At 35.2% G+C, this 19,565-nt stretch overlaps 5 protein-coding genes across 7 annotated transcripts; 3 read left to right on the forward strand and 2 right to left on the reverse strand.

Annotated features, from left to right (window-relative positions):
* Positions 1–227: 227 nt before the first annotated feature.
* Positions 228–3,037, reverse strand: LOC127252419 (uncharacterized). The gene is made up of 6 exons (XM_051276574.1): positions 2,638–3,037; positions 1,733–1,831; positions 1,480–1,635; positions 1,306–1,369; positions 924–1,048; positions 228–554 (listed from the first exon to the last, which is right to left on the reverse strand). Exons 1-6 carry the CDS (start codon positions 2,995–2,997, stop codon positions 489–491), a joined length of 870 nt encoding a protein of 289 aa, XP_051132531.1. The 5' UTR covers positions 2,998–3,037; the 3' UTR covers positions 228–488.
* A 224-nt stretch (positions 3,038–3,261) lies between these two features.
* On the forward strand, positions 3,262–7,686 carry LOC127252418 (VIN3-like protein 1). Its single transcript, XM_051276573.1, has 4 exons — positions 3,262–3,422; positions 3,837–4,449; positions 4,744–5,054; positions 5,157–7,686. The coding sequence occupies exons 2-4, from the start codon at positions 3,989–3,991 to the stop codon at positions 6,263–6,265; spliced, it is 1,881 nt and encodes a 626-aa protein (XP_051132530.1). The 5' UTR covers positions 3,262–3,422; positions 3,837–3,988; the 3' UTR covers positions 6,266–7,686.
* Positions 7,687–9,218: 1,532 nt separating this feature from the next.
* LOC127252427 (reticulon-like protein B11) lies at positions 9,219–11,436 on the forward strand. 2 transcript variants are annotated; one of them, XM_051276588.1, is made up of 6 exons: positions 9,219–9,346; positions 9,497–9,677; positions 10,098–10,239; positions 10,373–10,442; positions 10,537–10,693; positions 11,117–11,436. In XM_051276588.1, exons 1-5 carry the CDS (start codon positions 9,295–9,297, stop codon positions 10,680–10,682), a joined length of 591 nt encoding a protein of 196 aa, XP_051132545.1. In that variant the 5' UTR covers positions 9,219–9,294; the 3' UTR covers positions 10,683–10,693; positions 11,117–11,436. The 2 variants fall into 2 exon arrangements, with proteins under 2 accessions (XP_051132545.1, XP_051132546.1); XM_051276589.1 differs by having other exon boundaries at positions 10,537–10,688.
* Positions 11,437–12,097: 661 nt separating this feature from the next.
* LOC127252425 (flavin-containing monooxygenase FMO GS-OX-like 2) lies at positions 12,098–14,686 on the forward strand. The gene is made up of 6 exons (XM_051276585.1): positions 12,098–12,724; positions 13,228–13,298; positions 13,389–13,541; positions 13,616–13,837; positions 13,930–14,100; positions 14,379–14,686. Exons 1-6 carry the CDS (start codon positions 12,190–12,192, stop codon positions 14,514–14,516), a joined length of 1,290 nt encoding a protein of 429 aa, XP_051132542.1. The 5' UTR covers positions 12,098–12,189; the 3' UTR covers positions 14,517–14,686.
* A 373-nt stretch (positions 14,687–15,059) lies between these two features.
* LOC127252426 (vesicle-associated protein 1-3-like) lies at positions 15,060–17,866 on the reverse strand. 2 transcript variants are annotated; one of them, XM_051276586.1, is made up of 7 exons: positions 17,585–17,866; positions 17,242–17,312; positions 17,039–17,120; positions 16,823–16,938; positions 16,553–16,714; positions 15,953–16,030; positions 15,060–15,326 (listed from the first exon to the last, which is right to left on the reverse strand). In XM_051276586.1, the coding sequence occupies exons 1-7, from the start codon at positions 17,628–17,630 to the stop codon at positions 15,219–15,221; spliced, it is 663 nt and encodes a 220-aa protein (XP_051132543.1). In that variant the 5' UTR covers positions 17,631–17,866; the 3' UTR covers positions 15,060–15,218. The 2 variants fall into 2 exon arrangements, with proteins under 2 accessions (XP_051132543.1, XP_051132544.1); XM_051276587.1 differs by having other exon boundaries at positions 17,039–17,379; positions 17,585–17,865.
* Between the last annotated feature and the right edge of the window lie 1,699 nt (positions 17,867–19,565).

The following is a 19,565-nucleotide window of genomic DNA, read 5'->3' on the forward strand; positions in this document are numbered from 1 at the left end:
TAGGTTGAATTATGCCAAAAATCTACTTAATAAATAGTATGAAACACAATATGATGTCTGAATTGTTGAATTATTGCGTCAAGTTGTTTTACAAAATAACATATCAAATTTTATTTAAATGAAGATCTACAGTTTTAAATTAAATCCAAATTGAATATACACAAACTTTAGTTGTGATCATTATTAACAGATGCATACAATTCCTTCATTCCATTCGAATTTTAATAGCTCATAAGCCTACTAAATCACTATGAACTTTTAATAAACAGTGCAAGCACCAAAAGATGTTCACACTTTACTAATATGTATTAGTCATCGTTTGTGTTATTCTTCAAATATACAAAATACATACATACACACTCGACTCAACTCAACTATCCTTTAGTAGAGAGTAATTCTTGGTTATTTATAGCTCTAACACTCAAATATACTCTATAACAACAGCAGTTGCAGTTGCATTCCGTTATAGTATAGGCATCAATCAATACTCAATCATCGTTGCCTTTCAGCATGTTGCATCGCGAAACAATCTTCCGAAAGTCATCCAGGTTTATCTGAAAACACCGACATGGTGGATCATCTAACCGTTAAAAAGTATCAATCAAATAAAATAGCCACATTCATACCCTCTACATGAGAAACATTGACTTCCTATCTATTAAAGATGGATAGAAATAGAAATTAATCCCGTACGAGGAGGTGGGGTGGCCTAGTGGTGTGTGGGATAAACTTGTGACCATGAGAGTAAGAAATAGAATATTTTATTTTCATAGTTTTGTAAGAAGAACAGATATTCAATGCGATTTAAATGGACAGAAATTCAAAAAGAGACAAGCTAGCCACTGATTTAGTGCACCATGAGAAAAATACTAAATCGACCAAAGCAATTTGGAAGTCGATAAGCAGGAAAGGAAGATACGTACCCTACCATCGCCATCACTGTCGAAGCAAGTTATCATATCTGACATTTCCTTTTCAGACCATGTAAAATCGTGGGCTCCAACCAGCCTCCGGAGATCTCTCACAGTGAAATTCCCAATTCCAGTTTCTGTTATGCATTTCAACTAATACATCAATTGCAAAGAGAAATCTCGCATACGTTCATTTCAAACCAAAATGATAAAATCCTCAAATGAAATAGGCACCAGATGCTTCTACTAGGGGCAAGTATACTCTCGAAATTTCAATATTCATAACTCATGGCTTTTGAATTCAATTCCATTATACACGCACACTGCTAGCCTCTATGTATGTACCTACAAAATTACAAATCACTAAAAGTATAGGGGACACATTTTTAGTTACCATCAAACTGAAAGAAGTGTACAAGAACTTCATCTTCCGACATTTGCACCCTACTTGTTGTAACCTGTCGATTGCCAACCTCAGGCGAACACAAATATGTAAGAGTTTGAGAAATGAACTGAAAACCAACAATATTCTTATCTAAGGTAATCAGACGTTACAATCAGTACATACCGGTCTTCTCCTCTTCTTCTTCACTGAGTCATCGAGACTTTCTTTTGTTCTGTTTTTGGTTGTTTTGTTGCCATCAGGGATTTTGGCAGTGGCGATGTCCTGAGAATCCTTAACATCTAAAACACCTGCAGAATCTTGTAGTGATAGAGCAATCGCCTGGGGCATAGAAATATCACATTAAAACATAAAGTATGGAAAAGCCAGATAGATTGTTAGACAAGGCTCCAAAATAGGAAACAAAACTGTTGCGAACCTTCATCAGGTCTTCATCATCATCCTCCACAAAATCCGAGCCATTCACAGGCTTGTCAACGAGTCCCCGTTTCTGATGGGTCGATGTATTGCTCTTCACCTGGAGGAGGAATTCAAGCAACATTTAGTGACATTTTCAAAACATGTCAAATGGAGACACAGATAACTACGTTTTGAAAGTTGCCGAAATGTGAAATCAAGTTATGTAACAGTGTATTAACAAATTTTAGGTTATCCCGACAGAAAACTTAATATCCAAAAGACATCAATCTGCCTCAAAATCTTATGAGATTAGATCTTCCACGCCATCATAAAAAAGAAATACCTAAGGCACACAAAGATCTTTAAAAACTGTTATAACAATAACCAATTTGTAGGGGCCATACAGTCATATGTAGTTGCAATACATCTTTAATTAAGGTTAGATTTGCAACCTCGCACTTTGAAATGCGAACCATGGCCGGATTTATTAAAATTAAGCAAACCAGTGGTTCACTGAGCATATTCTAACATAAGAGTGTTATAAAACTTTCGGCAGCAAGCACTGGGGAACCCAATATCGAACACCTTCATTCATTTTTGACATCATATTCAAGAAATGGTCCCAACGAAATGACCGAAAAACACTTTACACATATGTCTAGTCCCACAAAGATATGATCAATCATTTGCATAAGTTTCAACTCGACTCCAGATTTAGATGATTTTAGTTTTACAAGATTTCTTTATGCTGTCTACACGTCAGCATAATTCACTCAAATTTGAATTCTGTTAGCCTAAAATGATCGAGATAGCTAAAAATTACATCAAACATGCTACTTTGTCACATAAATCCACTTGCTCATGTTCTTGCCTAATTCAAATGTTTCCAAACTACATTGCTAGAGAGAGTATTTTTAAGAATACCTTTTTCTTCCTCTTCTTCTTCCGAGACGGTGAAAATTCCTCATCATCTCCATCCTCTCCCGCCGAGGAGCTCTTCCCATCATCTTCTTGTTCAGGATCATACTCTTCATCTTCATCTTCGTCCACAATTTTCTTCTTCCCCTTTCGACCATTCCCCATCCTCGGAGATTCTCGAACTGACGTTATTAAAGAGCTCGCCATTCTACGCAGCCCTAACGCCTCCATTCTATTCTTGTTCTCCTCAATCCTCTTCAACCTCACCTTCTCGTAATCCAAAGAACTTCCTTCATCCCTCCGCCCTCTCGTCTCCTCCGCCGGCGCATCCTCGCCGGAAGAAACCCTCTTTTTGGATTTCGGCATTTCTCCGAGCTTTTTTGAGGGTTTTTGCCGATTCTCGACGGAGGTACGTTAGCGCGGGATTTGTACGGACAGGGGCAATTCTGGAAACAAAAAATAATCTATTTGGGCTTTAATTTTGGGTCTATATTTAGAGCCCACTTAAATAATATCTAAACTAGTAATGGGCTTTTTGAGCCGGCCAAAATATATATATTCGGGTCTCAAGTATTTGGTTTTGGGTCGGGTCAAACTCGACCCGGTTCAATTCGCCATACAAAAGCGCATTTGCTTGCTGACGCTGGAGAAGCCCTCCTCCCTCCCAAGCAGTTCTTCAGCCATCGACTTGGGCCGTCGAGTTTGACGATCAATCTGGCGGAATTGTTGGCTGAAATCTTACTCCGTCCAGATCTCATAACCGCATCAACATCCGTCGGCGTCTGGCCAAGGTGAATTAATTTATTTCTTTTTCTAGAGGTGGTAAATCTCCTAGGGTTTCTGATTTGTGGTTTGACTCTATTCCAAAATGCGTGTTTGTATGTTTTTTTAGTGATTGGTGCCGATTTCCTTGCCGTCTTGAATGGTATTTCTAGCTGCATTTCGATTTTTCGTTTATTTTTTATTTTATTAATATCCTCTTTGTTTTTCATCAAGCTAGGGAGGCAGTGATTGTGGATATTTTATAATATATTTGAGAAATTGGGTGCGCAGAGTGTTAAATCTGTTAGTATCCCTTTTTTATTGGTTTGTAGAATTTCAGCCTTTTCTTGAATATTCCTAAAGTTTTCAATTTTACAATTTGTAGCCGAATGTATATGATATAAAATAGTGTATAGCTTCTGATGATCTATTGTTTCATCCAGATTGCAAGAGGAAGAAAAATGGGTCCAGGAAACCTGAAGATGCATCAAGATTTCTGGAATAATTAGGGCTATGTTGAATTAATGCTCAAGAAGATCAGACTTTTTCTCAGCTTGTAAAGTGAAGAATCAATCAATTAATTATAAACATCAAAATGTCTGAGTTTTCAAAGGCTCTTAAGAAAACTGTGAAGACTCACGAGCTGAAGAAAGTTTCGTCGAGTCCTAAGGACCAGCCTCAGCAGGCAAAGAAGCAGCAAAGGAAAACAGAGAACCCTGTTCGAATTCCTCTCGGACCAGATCAGTGTGTTGACTCAAAGTGTTCTAATTCATGGATCTGTAAGAATTCTGCATGTCGGGCTGCTCTCTCGGCAGAAGACACATTTTGCAAGAGGTGCTCTTGCTGCATTTGTCATTTGTTTGACGACAATAAGGACCCAAGTCTTTGGTTGGAATGCACCTCCGAATCTGGTTCGGGAGATTCTTGTGGGTTATCCTGCCACATTGAATGTGCCCTCCAACGTGGGAAGGTTGGGGTTGTTGTTCTGGGGCTTTTGATGCAGTTGGATGGAAGCTACTGCTGTGCTTCATGTGGCAAAGTGTCGGGCATACTCGGGTAAATTGCTTACCTATACCATGTTTCTATATTGGAATTCATAGTCTATCAGATTAAGAAAAAGAGTAGCTGAATAACATTGAGAACCTCGTACAATATTCACATTTAGTTTTATGCTGCCAAAACTATTTATTATTTTCTTAGAAACTTTTGTTCGCTGGAAATAACATTGTTGCTTTGCTACCTATTGAATTACGACATTTGGTGGTTCTTATTTAAACCTGAATAAAGTTAGTCACCATGTTTGATACCTGCATGTGATTTTGAGGCTTTTGAACTCTTTGATTTTGACAGATGCTGGAAGAAGCAGTTAATTATCGCCAAGGATGCTCGTCGTGTTGATGTTCTATGTTATAGGATATGCTTAAGTTATAAGCTTCTGGATGGGACTTCCAGGTTTAATGAACTCCATGAATTTGTCAAAGATGCCAAAGCCAAGTTGGAAACAGAAGTAGGTCCCGTAGATGGAGTTTCGGCCAGGATGGCTCGAGGTATTGTCAGCAGATTATCCGTAGCAGCTGATGTGCAAAGACTCTGCTCTCTTGCAGTTGAGAAAGCCGATGAACTGATGAACCTGAAGTCAGTGGCAGCTGTACATTCAATCGGTAATCAAATCAGCTAATATGGTTTAGTAACTAGATGAAAACAATTTTATTTTTTTTTAATAATTCTATGCTTATGCATATGATTTCTTTTTATTTTGGTAGAGGGTTCACTTCCGGCAGCTTGCAAATTCCTGTTCGAAGAAGTGACTTCGTCTTCCATTGTTGTTACGTTGATCGAGTTATCGAGTACAACTGATGACGAGATTGAGGGCTACAAACTCTGGTATTGTAGGACGAAAGATGAGGTTTACCCGCAAGAACCTGCTTGCGTCTTTCCAAGAGAAAAAAGGAGAGTATGGATACCAAAGTTGCAGCCTTGCACCGAGTACTCCATTCGAGTGCTATCTTATACAAATTCCGGCGACTTTGGACACTCCGAAGTCAAGTGCTTCACTAAAAGCGTCGAAATTATACACAAGAACCATAACTCCATGGCTGAAAATCTTATGAACGATATTTCACATAATGGAGAGAGCTCGAGCGCCAAGCATCAGAGGACTCCATCGGACATAGAATTAGATTCAGGATTCAAGGTTCGAGACCTCGGAAAGATCTTGAGGCTAGCTCTGGCTCAAGATCGAGGCTATTTCGAATCATTCTGTGGTGCATCAGAGATGGAGAAATGCTTCGGAAACCCTAATGTAGTCAAGATAGAAGATCAGGAACCAAGGTTGCCGCCCGTTGCTCGTCAGCTCGACTTAAATGTCGCGTCGGTGCCCGATCTGAACGAAGAGTTCACCCTTCCTATCGAGTCGTTTAGGGATGAAGGTAACGGGTGCACTTTCGGGCAAGCAGTTGAATCCGACGATGCTTTTTCCCATGAAGTTCTGAGAAAATCCGGAGAAGTGCCGGCCGTCGATTCGAATGTGGCTGGTTGTCAGAAGCGGAAAAATCCCGCCAACGGTGAAATTCAGGACTCCGATAGCACTCTGAGCAACGAGTCGGGATGCTTAGATGAGAACTTCGAATATTGCGTAAAGATCATACGGTGGTTGGAATGTGAGAATTACATCAAGAAGGATTTTAGGCTGAAGTTGCTGACGTGGTTTAGTCTAAGATCGACGGAACAGGAGCGCAGAGTGGTTAACACATTCATTCAAACATTAATCGATGATCCAAGTAGCTTGGCGGGACAGTTGGTCGACTCGTTTTCAGACATCGTATCATCCAAGAAGCCTCGGAATGGTGTCTGTAACGAGTTTTGGCATTGAATCGCCCTGGGGGTCTGACTGCTAGTTAAAATTGAGATTGATTAATGATTCTGGGACAGATTATTGTCGTAATGTTGGTCTATTGTACAGCATTTTTTCCCCAAAAGTCTCCTCAGAGGTACTCGATTCTCAAGCTAGCAGATTTGATCTCCCCCGAAGAAGGTAGTTCCCGATTTCATTCACTAGGTCAGCCTATTGTTTTAAGGAGATTTGCCTCTCACACATTGTGGGATGCGGCTTCATTATTTATGAACCATTTACTACATTTTGAGTAGCGGGAAACCGAAGGAAAAATGATGATGATGATGAAGGTTCCATTAATGGTAGAATGGTAGAGAGTCTACTCATGAATTTGGCGTTATCTGGGCAATATCGTATTCTGGATATTAGTTAAACCTTTTATTTGTAGTATGATTGATCATGTGCTCTAAGCATTCTTCTCTATCGACTTTCTTTATTTATGCAAAGCTAAGCTGCAGCAATTCTGTGATGGGGTCGATGATCTTTTGTGATTTGGCATACGCATTGGCAGGCAGGTAATTTTTAAGATAAATTTTTAATCATTGTGTTGTTGTGTTGTCATTTTGCCTGTGAATTTGATGCATTTTTACCATTAGAAGAAGGGCATAAATTATATTACCTTCTGAGGATGTTTTTTTGTATATATATATGCTTTTTATGAGTGAGAATTGTGAGTAATATTGCATGTTTTGTTCATATGTATGTTCTTTGTATAGTTACTATATAGTAATAGAGATATGTCTATATATTTGTATACACATATTGCATAGATGTTATATGAATGTGAGTGAGTATAGGTGTAAAAAATATGTAAATGGTAGCATGCATGAAATATGTGTTTGAATATTTTGTATACTCGAGTCGAGAGTTGCTTGAACTTTGTACCCTTTTGAGTTTGGGTATATTATGGTTATGGTTATGCTGATTTGGAAAATTCGGTGCCATGCTAGCACTTGTAATATATATAAACAAAACACAGTCGTATTATACACAACACATGCTGTATAGTAAAGACATGTGTTGTTGGTTTATAATTATAAGTGTTTTGTATAGGTGTGCTGAAATCAACATTATATGTATTGTATAAGACTATAACATGTGCTGTATTTTGTGTTGTTGGTTCATAATTACAAGTGTGTTGTATAACAATATGTGGTATGTTGAAAGCAACTATTACTTGTGTTGTATAAAATTATAACATGTGTTGTAATTGTATTATATAAATGCGTACGGTGTCTGTAGTAATACCATGTGCTGTCTGTCGTAATAACGTGTGCTGTCTGAAGCACATCGTGTGCTGCGATGTGGTGCTGATGTCAGCACGATGCTGAATTTTAGAATTTTAAAATTCAGCACCGTAGCCGCCGTGAGGTTATATAATATATAGGCTTCTTAACTTCTTAAACACATCCATATAGAAAGTAAGAAAAAAAAATTAAAGAAGATAATATGGATGGCACAATAGTTCACAAGAGACCCAATTGTTTGCAAATCTCGAACTCTATCAATAGTTCACATGAGACGCCAATTGTTTGCAAATCTTGAACTCTATTCATACACGACATTAACAATCATATTTATAGTCATAATTAATATATAGTAATATATAATTAATTAATTAATTAATTACTGCATGAATGTATGTATCTTTAAAAAAAAAAAAGTGAAAGAAAACAACAAATTTTAACTCTATATGTATCTTAAAAAAAAAAAAAGTGAAAGAAAACAACAAATTTTAACTCTTTAGCAAAAACTATATAGAAAGATTTCAAGAAAATATGGAGAGCACGATGATTTCTAAAGAGCACCAAAGGGTGTGTTTGTTTTATTAAATATTTTAAAAGTATATTTTTATGTGAGATACATAGAACTGTGTACATAATATAAAGAATAATAAATATGTGTGATATATTATTTTTTTGAAAAAATTTGTTGGTTCTCTTGCAATACAAATACACCCAAAATTACTTAAAAAAAAACACTAATATTTTTTAAAGAGCACAAAAAAATAATGGTAATAATGGGAGTGCACACATATTCTAACGGAATTCATATGCTTCTTAATTAGATTGTTCGTTTTCTATAACTAATTTCATATAGTCTAATTAACTTCCTATCCCTTTATTTGCTCCCGTCACAATAACATATCTTTATAGCTTTTCTTTTCATCAGGTATTATTTTTATTTCATTCAACTTACTTTAAAGGAACATAAAAGCATCCTATGTGCACACCATTCAAGTGATTTGGAATTTCGATATTTTAAGTTTATTTATCTATTAATTTATGTTGCCCGCAAAAAGAAAAAAAATACATATAAAAACATATAATAAATTAATTATATGCTCTGAAGGAGAAGAAGTTGGAAGACCACTTTATCTTCCCTTATGTGTAAGTGAATATATGCGAAAATTGCACATGCATATGTCGCAAATGAGGATTGACATGACTCGAATTCGCGACCTAAGACACTCTGATATCATGTTGGATGCGCAAAATATCTATTTCATCTGAAAGCTCGAACGGTTAGGAAATGAACAATTAATTATTTATCCACAATCAAATGTCTAACACAAGATAAATAGATAATGGAGAAGAAAATTAAAAAAATTATCAATTTGTCATTCAATTTAATTTTAACTATTGGAGTAATATATAATTCAAGGGATTGTAAATTTATGTATCATAAATAAATTTGTTAGCTAATAATAATTGATAAATACTCTATAATCTGTTATTGAAATATATGTTCGAAAATAATACTAATATTCTAAATAAATGTCAATAGCTAAATACCACTAAATAAATATAAACATGCACAAATAAAAAGAAATAATCAGAATATGCATTCTATAATTAGGATAAATTAAATTGAGTAAAAGGAAATAAAATAAAAGAAATAATTATGTGGAAATACTTTCATAATTAAAGTAAAAAGAGCGAAACTGCCCAACGTATTCACCAATCTTGAAGCTTTTCCCAATCGATTTTCAGAAACCCTAAATCGCCATGGGAGAATCTCGTCGGTTCTCCGTTCGCCAAGCCCTAGGCGGTGGCGCAGGTACAGCATTACATGATGATTCAGGCTACAATTATTTCGGTCGGATGTTCACGTGTCTGTTTTGATCAGTATCGATCATTTAATGACACAATCCTCCACCGCATTCTTCGTTAATTTGTATTTAATTGAGCGTTTTTGTCGGCGATGCAGCTGCAGACTTGTTATTGTGGGTGAACTGGTACCCCAGCGGTACTTTTCTCGTCGGTTCAACTGCCCTTTGGTACATATTCGAAAGCGCTGGATACAATCTACTGACCTTCATATCGAACGTCTTGTTGTTACTCGTCATAATCCTGTTTCTTTGGGCGAAAGCCGCAACGGTCCTTAATAGGTAGGCTGATATCATGTTTTTTTCAAGTTCGTCATAATCCTGTTTCTTAGTCTCATCTCCTTGTACTTTGCTGCCATGGCCTGCTTCAATGTTTTTTTCTTTTTTTTACTAAATCTGTATTTCTGTTCTCTGATTAGATTAGGGGATTTTGGATGTTTAAGTATTTCATTGATTTTATTTAGTTTGATGCAGTGTTTGTTTGTTGAGTTCCAAAGCCTACTAAAGGGAAAAAAATTATTGATTATCTTAGATAACATCCATGATGAGGTAAAGGCCATTGATTAATTACTAAGTTATAGGATAACTAATCCGATATCCCGGGAATAGAATAGAATAGGATAATCAATTAATATAATAGCTCTATGGAATTTTTATGCGAACTTTGAATTAAGTGTAACCAAATTGTTTCTATGATTTTAGACCATTGCCGCCTCTACCTAATCTTGAGCTTTCTGAAGAGACTGTTGTGAGGGTTGCTGATGATATACGAGTATGGTTAAACTACACATTGTCAATTGCACGCAAAATTACGATTGTGGGAGACTTGAGACTGTTAGTTAAGGTGCTTACTCTCATTTTTGGTTAATTAATGCTTTGTATAAATAAATGTTTGTTTGTTTCTACCAAATGTTTATCTATCTGATTGAAAGAGGGATACAATACTGTAGCTGATGATGTTGTTTCCATATTTTTAGGTTGCTATATGCCTGTGGCTTATTTCCTACCTCGGCACCTTAATCAACTTGCTTAATCTGATCTATATTTGTGAGTAGAAATCTCTTTAGTGCCATATTTTAGAGTTTTATGATCTGTAGTAGCTGTAATTTGGATATCCTGGTTTGGTTTGTTATGTCAACAGGTATTCTACTTAGTTTATCGTTGCCTGTATTGTATGACAAGTATCAAACACCAATTGATGAAAAGCTGAGTGTTTTGTATCATAAAATTGATGAGAAGATACTGCAGAAGATCCCATTGTCTTCGAAAAGGAAGAAGATGCAATAAATTTACGTACGGTAATCACTTCTCTCTCTACCTTCATCTTTGCTGCCTCATATATATATGCGCGTGTTAGTCTATCACTCTATATAGTGCATGGCCTAATGCTTCATGTGGTTGAAAATTTCATTGAAGTAATTGACTGATTCAGATGATTGCTTTAATTGGTAAAAGTGTTTGCATTTGATTAAATTAGCAAGATTAATATATATATATATATGTATCTTTGGGTTTTCTCAAATTGCTTTCTGGCTGCTGATCAGTGTCTCTGATTTATTTTTCGGGTTTACTTGTACTTATTTGTGTTTGATTTTTCATTTGATCCATCAGTATAATTAAGACATACTTCTGAATAAGCTATATACCATAACAAAAGTGTATTTATGTCAGTTCATCACCACTGTACCCCTATTAAAGTGTGAGTGAGTTTTGTTTTATAGGGCTAAGCAAAAGGGCGAAAGAAATGAAGCTATGGCCATTGAATTCTTGCCGGCGGCTGTGTGGAGTTGATCGAGAGGCTCGCATTTGAACCTCCCGTATATATTGCAGGGATTAAAGTTGGATGTTAAACCGCGCTTCCTTAAAATCAATCTTTCAAGACCAAAGTTAGTTTTCCATCAGAGTTTCCATATAAATCAAAGTGAAACCATCGGAAATTTTTGGGTTTAGTGATTTATGATTTAATTTAGTTTGTGTAATAAGTTAAACATGAAAGAAGTTACATGTGTTGATTGTGATAAAATAATTTTGCTTTTAGCTAGAGTCTATATATACATATATTGCTTCAGTTATACCCCCTCCGTTCCAAACAAGGTGCAAAATTTGCTTTTGACATGGGTTTTTAGGTGAATAGTATTAAGTAGGATAATTTAGAAATGAGGTGATGTGATGGAGAGGAAAATATATATTTTATTTTTTTATTTGGATGATGTGAGGATAAAGTATATGGTAGAGATTAAGTATAATTAATTATTTCTTATTTTGGAAATATTGCAGGGCGTTTGGGAATACCAAAAAGGAAACATTGCAAAGGTTTTTGGGACGGAGGGAATATTAAATAAGAGCAGTTAGATTTGATTAATTTAGTAATTTTATACTTCTTTTTCACAGCTATAAGTGGTTGAACATGGTGATGGATGTCACCGAGTAAAGCAAGGCCTATGCTTTTAGTTCATTAGAAAGTCTTCCTTTCTAACTCTGTTCTAATTTTAAACCCACAATCTAAAGTTTGTTTAAGCTATATAATAATTCTTACTAATCTTTTATGCCTTATCCACTATTCTTCTTTCATTTACTACAAATTTATTTTGATACATATTAAAAAATTATAGATTAAATTTTAATATAAAACATTTGATTTATTTATCTATTTTTTAAATAATAAATAATGGAAGTTGGGATATAAAAAACCCAGCCATATTTCGAGTCTCTGGTGTTGGACCGACTTTATATTTTGAAGAATCATTGACCTGACCAGACCATCCATCGTCTTCACCGCCCAATTCTAACCTCAATGGCGTCTCCGCCGCTCACGGTGGCGGTGGTCGGCGCCGGCGCGGCGGGGCTGGCCGCCGCCCGAGCCCTAAGGATGGAATCCCACAGAGTCGTGGTTTACGAGAAATCGGGCCATATCGGCGGCACCTGGGTGTACGATCCGCGGGTGGAGTCCGACCCGATAGGACTCGACCCGGACAGGGAGACCGTACACAGCAGCCTGTACCGGTCGCTGCGGACGAATCTGCCCAGGCAGCTGATGGGGTTTTCGGACTACCCATTTCCGAGAGGGGGAAATGGAGATCCGAGGACCTTCCCGGGTCACGAGGAGGTGCTCCGGTTTCTGACCGGGTTCGCCGCACATTTTGGACTCAGTGAGTCGATCCGGTTGGAGACGGAGGTGGTCCGAGTCGAGCAGAACAAGGACAATGACGGGTGGGTCGTTGAGTCGAGGAGAAACGGGTCGAACTCGAACCCGTCGGTGGAGGAGGTATTTGATGCTGTAGTCATCTGTAATGGCCACCATACCCGACCCAGATCCGCTTCTTTTCCTGGTATACCCATACCCATTACACTTCCGTCTATCTATATATATATTTATCTAACCATTTTTATCATTTTAAGACCGTGGATACCGTTTGAAAATAGTTCCCTAATAAATAGTCTCGCCACGTTGCTCGTTGTGGCGCTGACGCGGCTGATAGGTCAACAACATGTTAGAATTTATTTTTAAACTATTTTTTTTTAGTATAATATGTGACCTCATTTATAGCTTTAAATGAATTCGGTCTAAAAATAGTTCCGTAAAGTAAATTTTTTTCGCTAAAATGATCCTTCGACGTGACATCTATGTGAGGATGTTATATCAGCCACATCAGCAACGGCGGGCACCACCAGAGGGACTTGCTCCACCGGAGGACTATTTTAACGAAAGAATTATAGTTATTTTCAAACATAATCCACTTAAAATCTTAAAAAAAAAAAAAAAAAAAAAAAAAGTCAGATACGAAATATAGTACAATATTATATATTCAAATGACCTTCCTGTTCTGCCTAGGCATGGAAAAATGGCCTGGGAAGCAAATTCACAGTCACAATTACAGGGTTCCAGATCCATTTCAGGATCAGGTAGGTAGGTAGGTAGGTAACAATGGCTTCTCTCTCTCTCTCTCTCTCTCTCTCTCTCTCCCTCTCTCTACAACACTAACAAGAATGTAGATAGTAGTGATAATTGGAGATGGAGCAAGTGCAGTAGACATAGCCCTGGAAATCTCCAAGGTAGCAAAACAAGTTCATCTCTCATCAAGAAACATCAGCAAGCTGAATGTGGTTCAGGTTCAGGTTCAAGACAACATCTGGCAACACTCTGAGGTGAAGAACTAACTAGCTAGCTAACTTTGTATTACACCATTGATTGATGATACACTACTGATTCTAATGTCCAGATCGACTATGTCGATGGAAATGGACAAGTATTTTTCCAGGACAAGTCGTGTATCCCGGCTGCGGACACCATTCTCCACTGCACAGGCTACAAATATCATTTCCCATTCCTCAAAACGACGGACATCATCACCGTAGATGACAATAGAGTTGGCCCTCTCTACAAGCATGTTTTCCCACCTCGTCTTGCTCCTAATCTTTCCTTCGTCGGCCTCACCTATTGGGTTAGTCTGTCTTACTACTAAGAAACGAATACCATGTCCTTATAATAAGCTATGAATCTGAAATCCAACTCTACGTCTTAACATACATACAGTCTCCTATATTTCTTATGATCGACTTGCAAGCAAAGTGGGTGGCTCGGGTTCTATCCGGGAAGGCGTCTCTGCCACCAGATGAGATCATGGTGGCAGATGTTGAGGAACACTACAGGAATATGGACATAAAAGGGATCCCGAAGCGCCATACCCATTGCCTATATCACCAGGTATTACATAATTCTAGTTTCATGTTCAACAAAGTGACATCGACGGAATTACCTTTAGATTTACCCAACATTCAAATCCCCAATCCCACCTTTTAAAATTTTTGACACTACTACTCTTTTTTCGTGAATCTAGAAGAAATTTCACATAATCAAGGAATTTAAAAGGCTAGATATAACGTGGTTTCGTTTATACCAAAGAACTTCTAAACACTCTAGGTAGATACAATATTAATGTCCTAATTTATTTACTATGCTTATTGTGATGAACATATGTGCAGTTTGAGTACTTAGATTGGTTAGCAACTCAAGTGGGATTATCAGGGGTGGATGCTCAAGTTCGATCGACATATGAAAATTACTACAAGTTTGTAGTTGAGAAGGGTGAATGGCCAAAGAGAGAATGGGAACCCAATTAAACTTCAGTTCTACATGTCCTGCGTTATTGTAGGGTCTAGACCCATACCAACCCCTTCTTGAGCTGATTTGATTACTTCAGAGTGTAGTCATGTATTCTAACTCAAACAAAGAAGAAGAATCATCAATGTAGTATTTATTTTTTGATCTAGTATCCTACTTTTATATTGAACTTCATAAGCATATTTGTCAAAAATAAAATGCACAAGCAAGTACATTCTTTCAAGGAACAGTTTGCATGCCTTCTTAACTATAAACGCATGTATGACAAATATTGAAATATAAATATATGTTGATGCGTATAAATGAACTAATATCGATGAATTTCTCATTTTGTTTTGTTATTTCAAAACAAAGAATATTGTTGGTGATTACACAAACTTACAAGAGTCTTTGATAGTAATCCTAGAAGTGTTAAAAGGCATCGGCTGCTCCATTTGCAATTGAATTAAAAGAATAAAACATACACTATTTTTTATCAATTTAAAAAACAAAAAACAAAAAAATATATCAATTTCCCAAATGTTGGACAAAATAAAAGGGGCTGCCTAACTCTTCTTTTCTTTTTCAACAAAAAAAAGGTCTCCTAAAATTCCACAGTTACAAGCATCGCGACAGATGATCAATCAGATATTCCAAGTATGAACAATGAATGAAATGAATAAAGAGAAAGAAAAAGAAAATAGTTTCTTGCAATGTACCAGTTATTTCCGGATGAAATACCCAACCAAAATGCCTAGTAGAAGAAAATAAAGCAGTATGCGAATGGATGCAGCACCACGCCCTTGCCTGGTTTGTTTCCTAGCCTTTTCCTGCTCAGATAGAAAACAAAGAAAGACTTTTAACAAGCCTAAGATACACGATGGCGATATGTAAGGACAGTGCTTTGCTAGGTGCAATTTTTAAACTTCAAATAGCATGCACAATACCATCCTCCTCTCCAAACAAAACTTCACCACAACTGAACTTCGCTTGGTTGATAAATATTGAAATAATAATCATCATTAGTATTCAATTGTAACTCTTTATTTACTTTTCTTGAATTGAAAAACTTGTACTTTACAATCTACAAGTTACACTAAGAATTGGAGAATATATATCTGAGAAACTTTGTTTCATTGTCTCATTTCAAAAACAGCTATCAGTTCAGTACCAACAATTATTAAAACTCAGCAAGTTGAACAGCTGCAAATATGAATCTTTTTTCAAGGACAATCAAAGGAACATGCTAAATCTTCATCAATTTAAGCCTTTAGTCTTTTAAACAGATCTCTTTACAGTTTGAGTAATTCAAGAGAGAGCGCAGTTAAATTGGGTAACTAGAAAAGCAATGGGCTAAGGGAAATCATCTGTTACTAAAAGTTAATTTCCAATGTTAAGAGTATGTAACTTCACGAACAATTATGAGTATAGCAAGTGATTATTGATCAGTGCATACCAATTCGTTAAGGAGCTCTTTATTTTGCTTCACTGCAGCCTCCTTCTCCTCTTTCAACTTGATGATGGTAGAACGTGCCTAAAAGTACACACAAATACACAAAAATATATTATAAATACACACAAAAATAGGTTGTCAAGTTAAACACTAATGCCAATGACGGAAGAAAAAATTAACAAACAAGAAGCTCTACTATTGTTTATAATTACAAAACAGAAGGGTGATTAACTCGTCTAGAACAAATCATTGATTCAACATGTCAGGCAGCGAATACACAAGGTTTGAATTTGACAATGTGCCTATTGTTAATAAAGATTCCAAATCATCCAAGAAAAAGGAGTTCATGTGCAAAACAACAAAGCCATTACGCTTGTCTTGTTGGCCAAACACTGTATAATTTTAGGCAAAATGGCTTTTCAAACTTTACAAGCTGCATATGTAAAGTGTGATTTCAACTAACCCTGTGAATTCTTGTTTGTTAAAAATCAAAATCGCCTCAGAAAGCAGTGAATGTATGGTACTTTCCGATTTTCAGATATTATTTGTCTGTATCTTAGGGGCGGGATAATAATGAACATACTAAACACAAATCCTTCTTACAGCCTCAGAAAATGAAGATCTTTTAATCTCATCATCGGCGGAAGATGCTGTAGAGGAAGCCCCATCTTCATCTCCTTCCGGGACAGGGGATGGAGGATTGGCCGGAATGTAAACAACCCTCAATTTAAACTCACCCGTATTCTTCTCATCCCTCCTGTTGAACTTTGCAAAAAAACACGAAACAGGTATAACATCGAACAGCCATACAAACATAAATTTTTCATAATGCTGGCTGGATATCTCTCACTTCTACAAACAGAAATACCTTACCATTTCTTGTGTTACATCTTTGTTTGTTGCACCATGCGGTGCAATAGCACTCTGAATTAGAAACTTATCCCGACATTGCATATCAGGGGGAGCCTCTTTATGTGCTTGCATAGTAACTACAATCCCGGAGAAGATGATCCAGAACAAAGATGAAAATCAATACAATCAAACAGGTTTTAGGACCTTTTTTTTTATCAAAATCTTTTGTATTTTTACCTGTTATACTGCATACAGAATTGGGTGAAATAATACCAGCATTCGGACGGACAGAATACCTTTTTGGATTGGTTGTTTTGACCTTTGCAATCATAGAATCATCAATTACCAAAGTTCAGTAGGCATACATAAATTTCCAATTATGATTCGTATAATTAAGGGCAGAAGTTACACCGCAGCATGAAAAAACCATAGAGAATAACCTTGAATGCAATATAATGACCGGTCTTATTCGTCAACTGCAAAGAACACGAACTCTGCTTCCTCAATTCAACTTTTTATCCACACGTCCACATGAAGAAGGAGAAGCAGAACACCGAAGCCACATAAAAAATCACACACTACGCAGCATGTAAAACCAAAAAAAAAAAAAGTAGGAAAACCTAGAACTAGAGCACCAAAGCCGACGCATGAAAATTCGAATTAAATAAATTCAAACGGATAAGAAAAAAAAAAAAAAAACACTCCATGATCAGGTTAGCGCGAACACGCAAAAGCAGAGAACATGAAAGAAATAAAGTAAATTGGCAGAAATCCACAACTTACATGGAAACTTAAGCTCCGACGGATGAACGCTGAGGAATTCTGCCATGGCGATGCGATGCGATGCTATGCTGGCGTAGAATCAAAACAAGTTAGGTAAATTGACTGAGAGAAAGTGTGGATTGAGGAGCATGGAGAAATGAAAATGAAAATGAAAATGGTGGGGATGTGATGTGGTGTGGTGCAATTTCTTTCTTTTCCTTTTTGTTTCTGATAGGAAGCGCTCTCTCTCTCTCTCTCTCTCTCTCTCTCTTCCCTCTCTCTCTTCCCTCTCTCTCTACTGTCACTATTCACTGACTCATCATCAGCCTAATCCTATCTATAATAATCTATTTATTTAAATAAACAATACTTCTATATCATTTCAATTTCGATGTTCTTTATCCTAATTTTTTTTGCTTCGTTTAATATATATATATATATATATATTTTTTAAAAAAATTTTAAGGTTTTGAAAATGTTTAAATATGAAAAATATATAATTAATGTTATACTTTTATTAAAAAGTTGAATTTAGTGTTTTGTTTTTAAAAATTTATTTTCAAACTTTTAAAAATATAGAATTTGTTTGGGTTGTGGTTTAATTTGAAATTTTGTTTAATAGTATTTTAATATTATATTTTATGATAAAATAATATATTTTTATTAAAAACTTTGGTTAATTTATCTAAACAAAACTTAACATATTGCTTAAAATAAAATTCAAAATTAAAACATAAATCAAATACATTAAAAATAAATATTTTATAGTATTATTTATGAAAAAAAATTAAAATACTGTTTTTCCTCCAATACTTATTTATATTATAGTACTATAGATTATTTATGTTTATTAAATTTTATTATTGTAAATTTAAAATATTATAACACTTTTTAAATATTCAATTTAAGTGAATTTATTTTTTAATTAAGTATAAAAAATTAATATAGAAAAAATATATTGAATTGTTGGATTTTTAAGTATATATTATAATTATTTTTGATAATGTGAAATTGACAAAAATATATATTCGTCGAATTTTAAGTTTACCTCCATACAACCAAAAACGTCTTTTAAAAGAAAAATAGAATATAATAAAAATTATTGCACACTTTTCCCCTTGACTTCATTGCAAACTAACTCTATATAATGAGAATTCTTAAAATTAAATTTGTTATTCATTTAATTGCACACTTTTCTTCCCTTAATTTCATTGTAAACTTATTCTATACCTTCGTCGTAAATTTATGCAGTATATTTTTCCTTACCATTTGCATTTGTAATTCACTTTTACGATAATTATAGTTTATTAATTAATTTATTTGTCACTGAAAAACAAAAGATAATATAACACATAATCAATGTCATAACTATAAATTATAAAGATCAATCTATTTATTACTATATACTCAGGTAATATACCACACATTATTCGCCTAATGTGACTTGCCTGTCGGACCTAGTTTGCAGGGAAATCGAAGGTTTACCCAATACACACTTTCGGGTAACGTCATTAAAAAATATATATATGATAGTTTGTGTTACTTTATGTAAAATGACAATTCTATCTTTTATGTGTTTATTTGTAATAAAATTATTTTTTATGTAAATAATTTCAATTGAGAAAATATTTATAATATATAGTGATTACATATTTACTACATGCAAAAATATAACTTATCAAATTTATCTTCATTTTTTAAAATTAGCATACAAATATTATAATTTTATTTTTTAATAAAAAATATTTTTATATTTTTATATTTTCTTTTAAAATTCTATTTTTATTTATTTATTTTTAAAACTATTCCATTACAAAGGGGTAATATAATTCTAAATATGTGAAGTTGAACTCATTTCTTCACGGCAACAAATTCACCTCTACAATTTAATTTTATTGCATTAATGTGTATACATATTGTATTTTTTAAATAAGAGAGTAGTATTTATTAAAAATTGTGTTACCTAAAATTACAATGTGAACAAACCCTTTATTTATTGATT

The sequence above is a fragment of the Andrographis paniculata genome, unplaced genomic scaffold (genome assembly GCF_009805555.1).
Source record: "Andrographis paniculata isolate CXL003 unplaced genomic scaffold, ASM980555v1 Contig46END, whole genome shotgun sequence".
Lineage (NCBI taxonomy): Eukaryota > Viridiplantae > Streptophyta > Magnoliopsida > Lamiales > Acanthaceae > Andrographis > Andrographis paniculata.

Coding starts and splice junctions, on each gene's coding strand:
- LOC127252419 (XM_051276574.1), bottom strand. CDS start 2,997: ATGCCGAAATCCAAAAAGAGGGTTTCTTCCGGCGAGGATGCGCCGGCG. Junction 1,832..2,637: donor AGAAGAAGAGGAAGAAAAAG/GTATTCTTAAAA, acceptor TTCCTCCTCCAG/GTGAAGAGCAATACATCGAC. Junction 1,636..1,732: donor ATGATGAAGACCTGATGAAG/GTTCGCAACAGT, acceptor TCTATGCCCCAG/GCGATTGCTCTATCACTACA.
- LOC127252418 (XM_051276573.1), top strand. CDS start 3,989: ATGTCTGAGTTTTCAAAGGCTCTTAAGAAAACTGTGAAGACTCACGAG. Junction 4,450..4,743: donor AAAGTGTCGGGCATACTCGG/GTAAATTGCTTA, acceptor TGATTTTGACAG/ATGCTGGAAGAAGCAGTTAA. Junction 5,055..5,156: donor GGCAGCTGTACATTCAATCG/GTAATCAAATCA, acceptor TTATTTTGGTAG/AGGGTTCACTTCCGGCAGCT.
- LOC127252427 (XM_051276588.1), top strand. CDS start 9,295: ATGGGAGAATCTCGTCGGTTCTCCGTTCGCCAAGCCCTAGGCGGTGGC. Junction 9,678..10,097: donor GCCGCAACGGTCCTTAATAG/GTAGGCTGATAT, acceptor CTATGATTTTAG/ACCATTGCCGCCTCTACCTA. Junction 10,443..10,536: donor GCTTAATCTGATCTATATTT/GTGAGTAGAAAT, acceptor TTATGTCAACAG/GTATTCTACTTAGTTTATCG.
- LOC127252425 (XM_051276585.1), top strand. CDS start 12,190: ATGGCGTCTCCGCCGCTCACGGTGGCGGTGGTCGGCGCCGGCGCGGCG. Junction 13,299..13,388: donor CAGATCCATTTCAGGATCAG/GTAGGTAGGTAG, acceptor ACAAGAATGTAG/ATAGTAGTGATAATTGGAGA. Junction 13,542..13,615: donor ACATCTGGCAACACTCTGAG/GTGAAGAACTAA, acceptor TCTAATGTCCAG/ATCGACTATGTCGATGGAAA.
- LOC127252426 (XM_051276586.1), bottom strand. CDS start 17,630: ATGGCAGAATTCCTCAGCGTTCATCCGTCGGAGCTTAAGTTTCCAT. Junction 17,121..17,241: donor GTCATTATATTGCATTCAAG/GTTATTCTCTAT, acceptor ATGATTGCAAAG/GTCAAAACAACCAATCCAAA. Junction 16,939..17,038: donor TTCTGTATGCAGTATAACAG/GTAAAAATACAA, acceptor CCGGGATTGTAG/TTACTATGCAAGCACATAAA.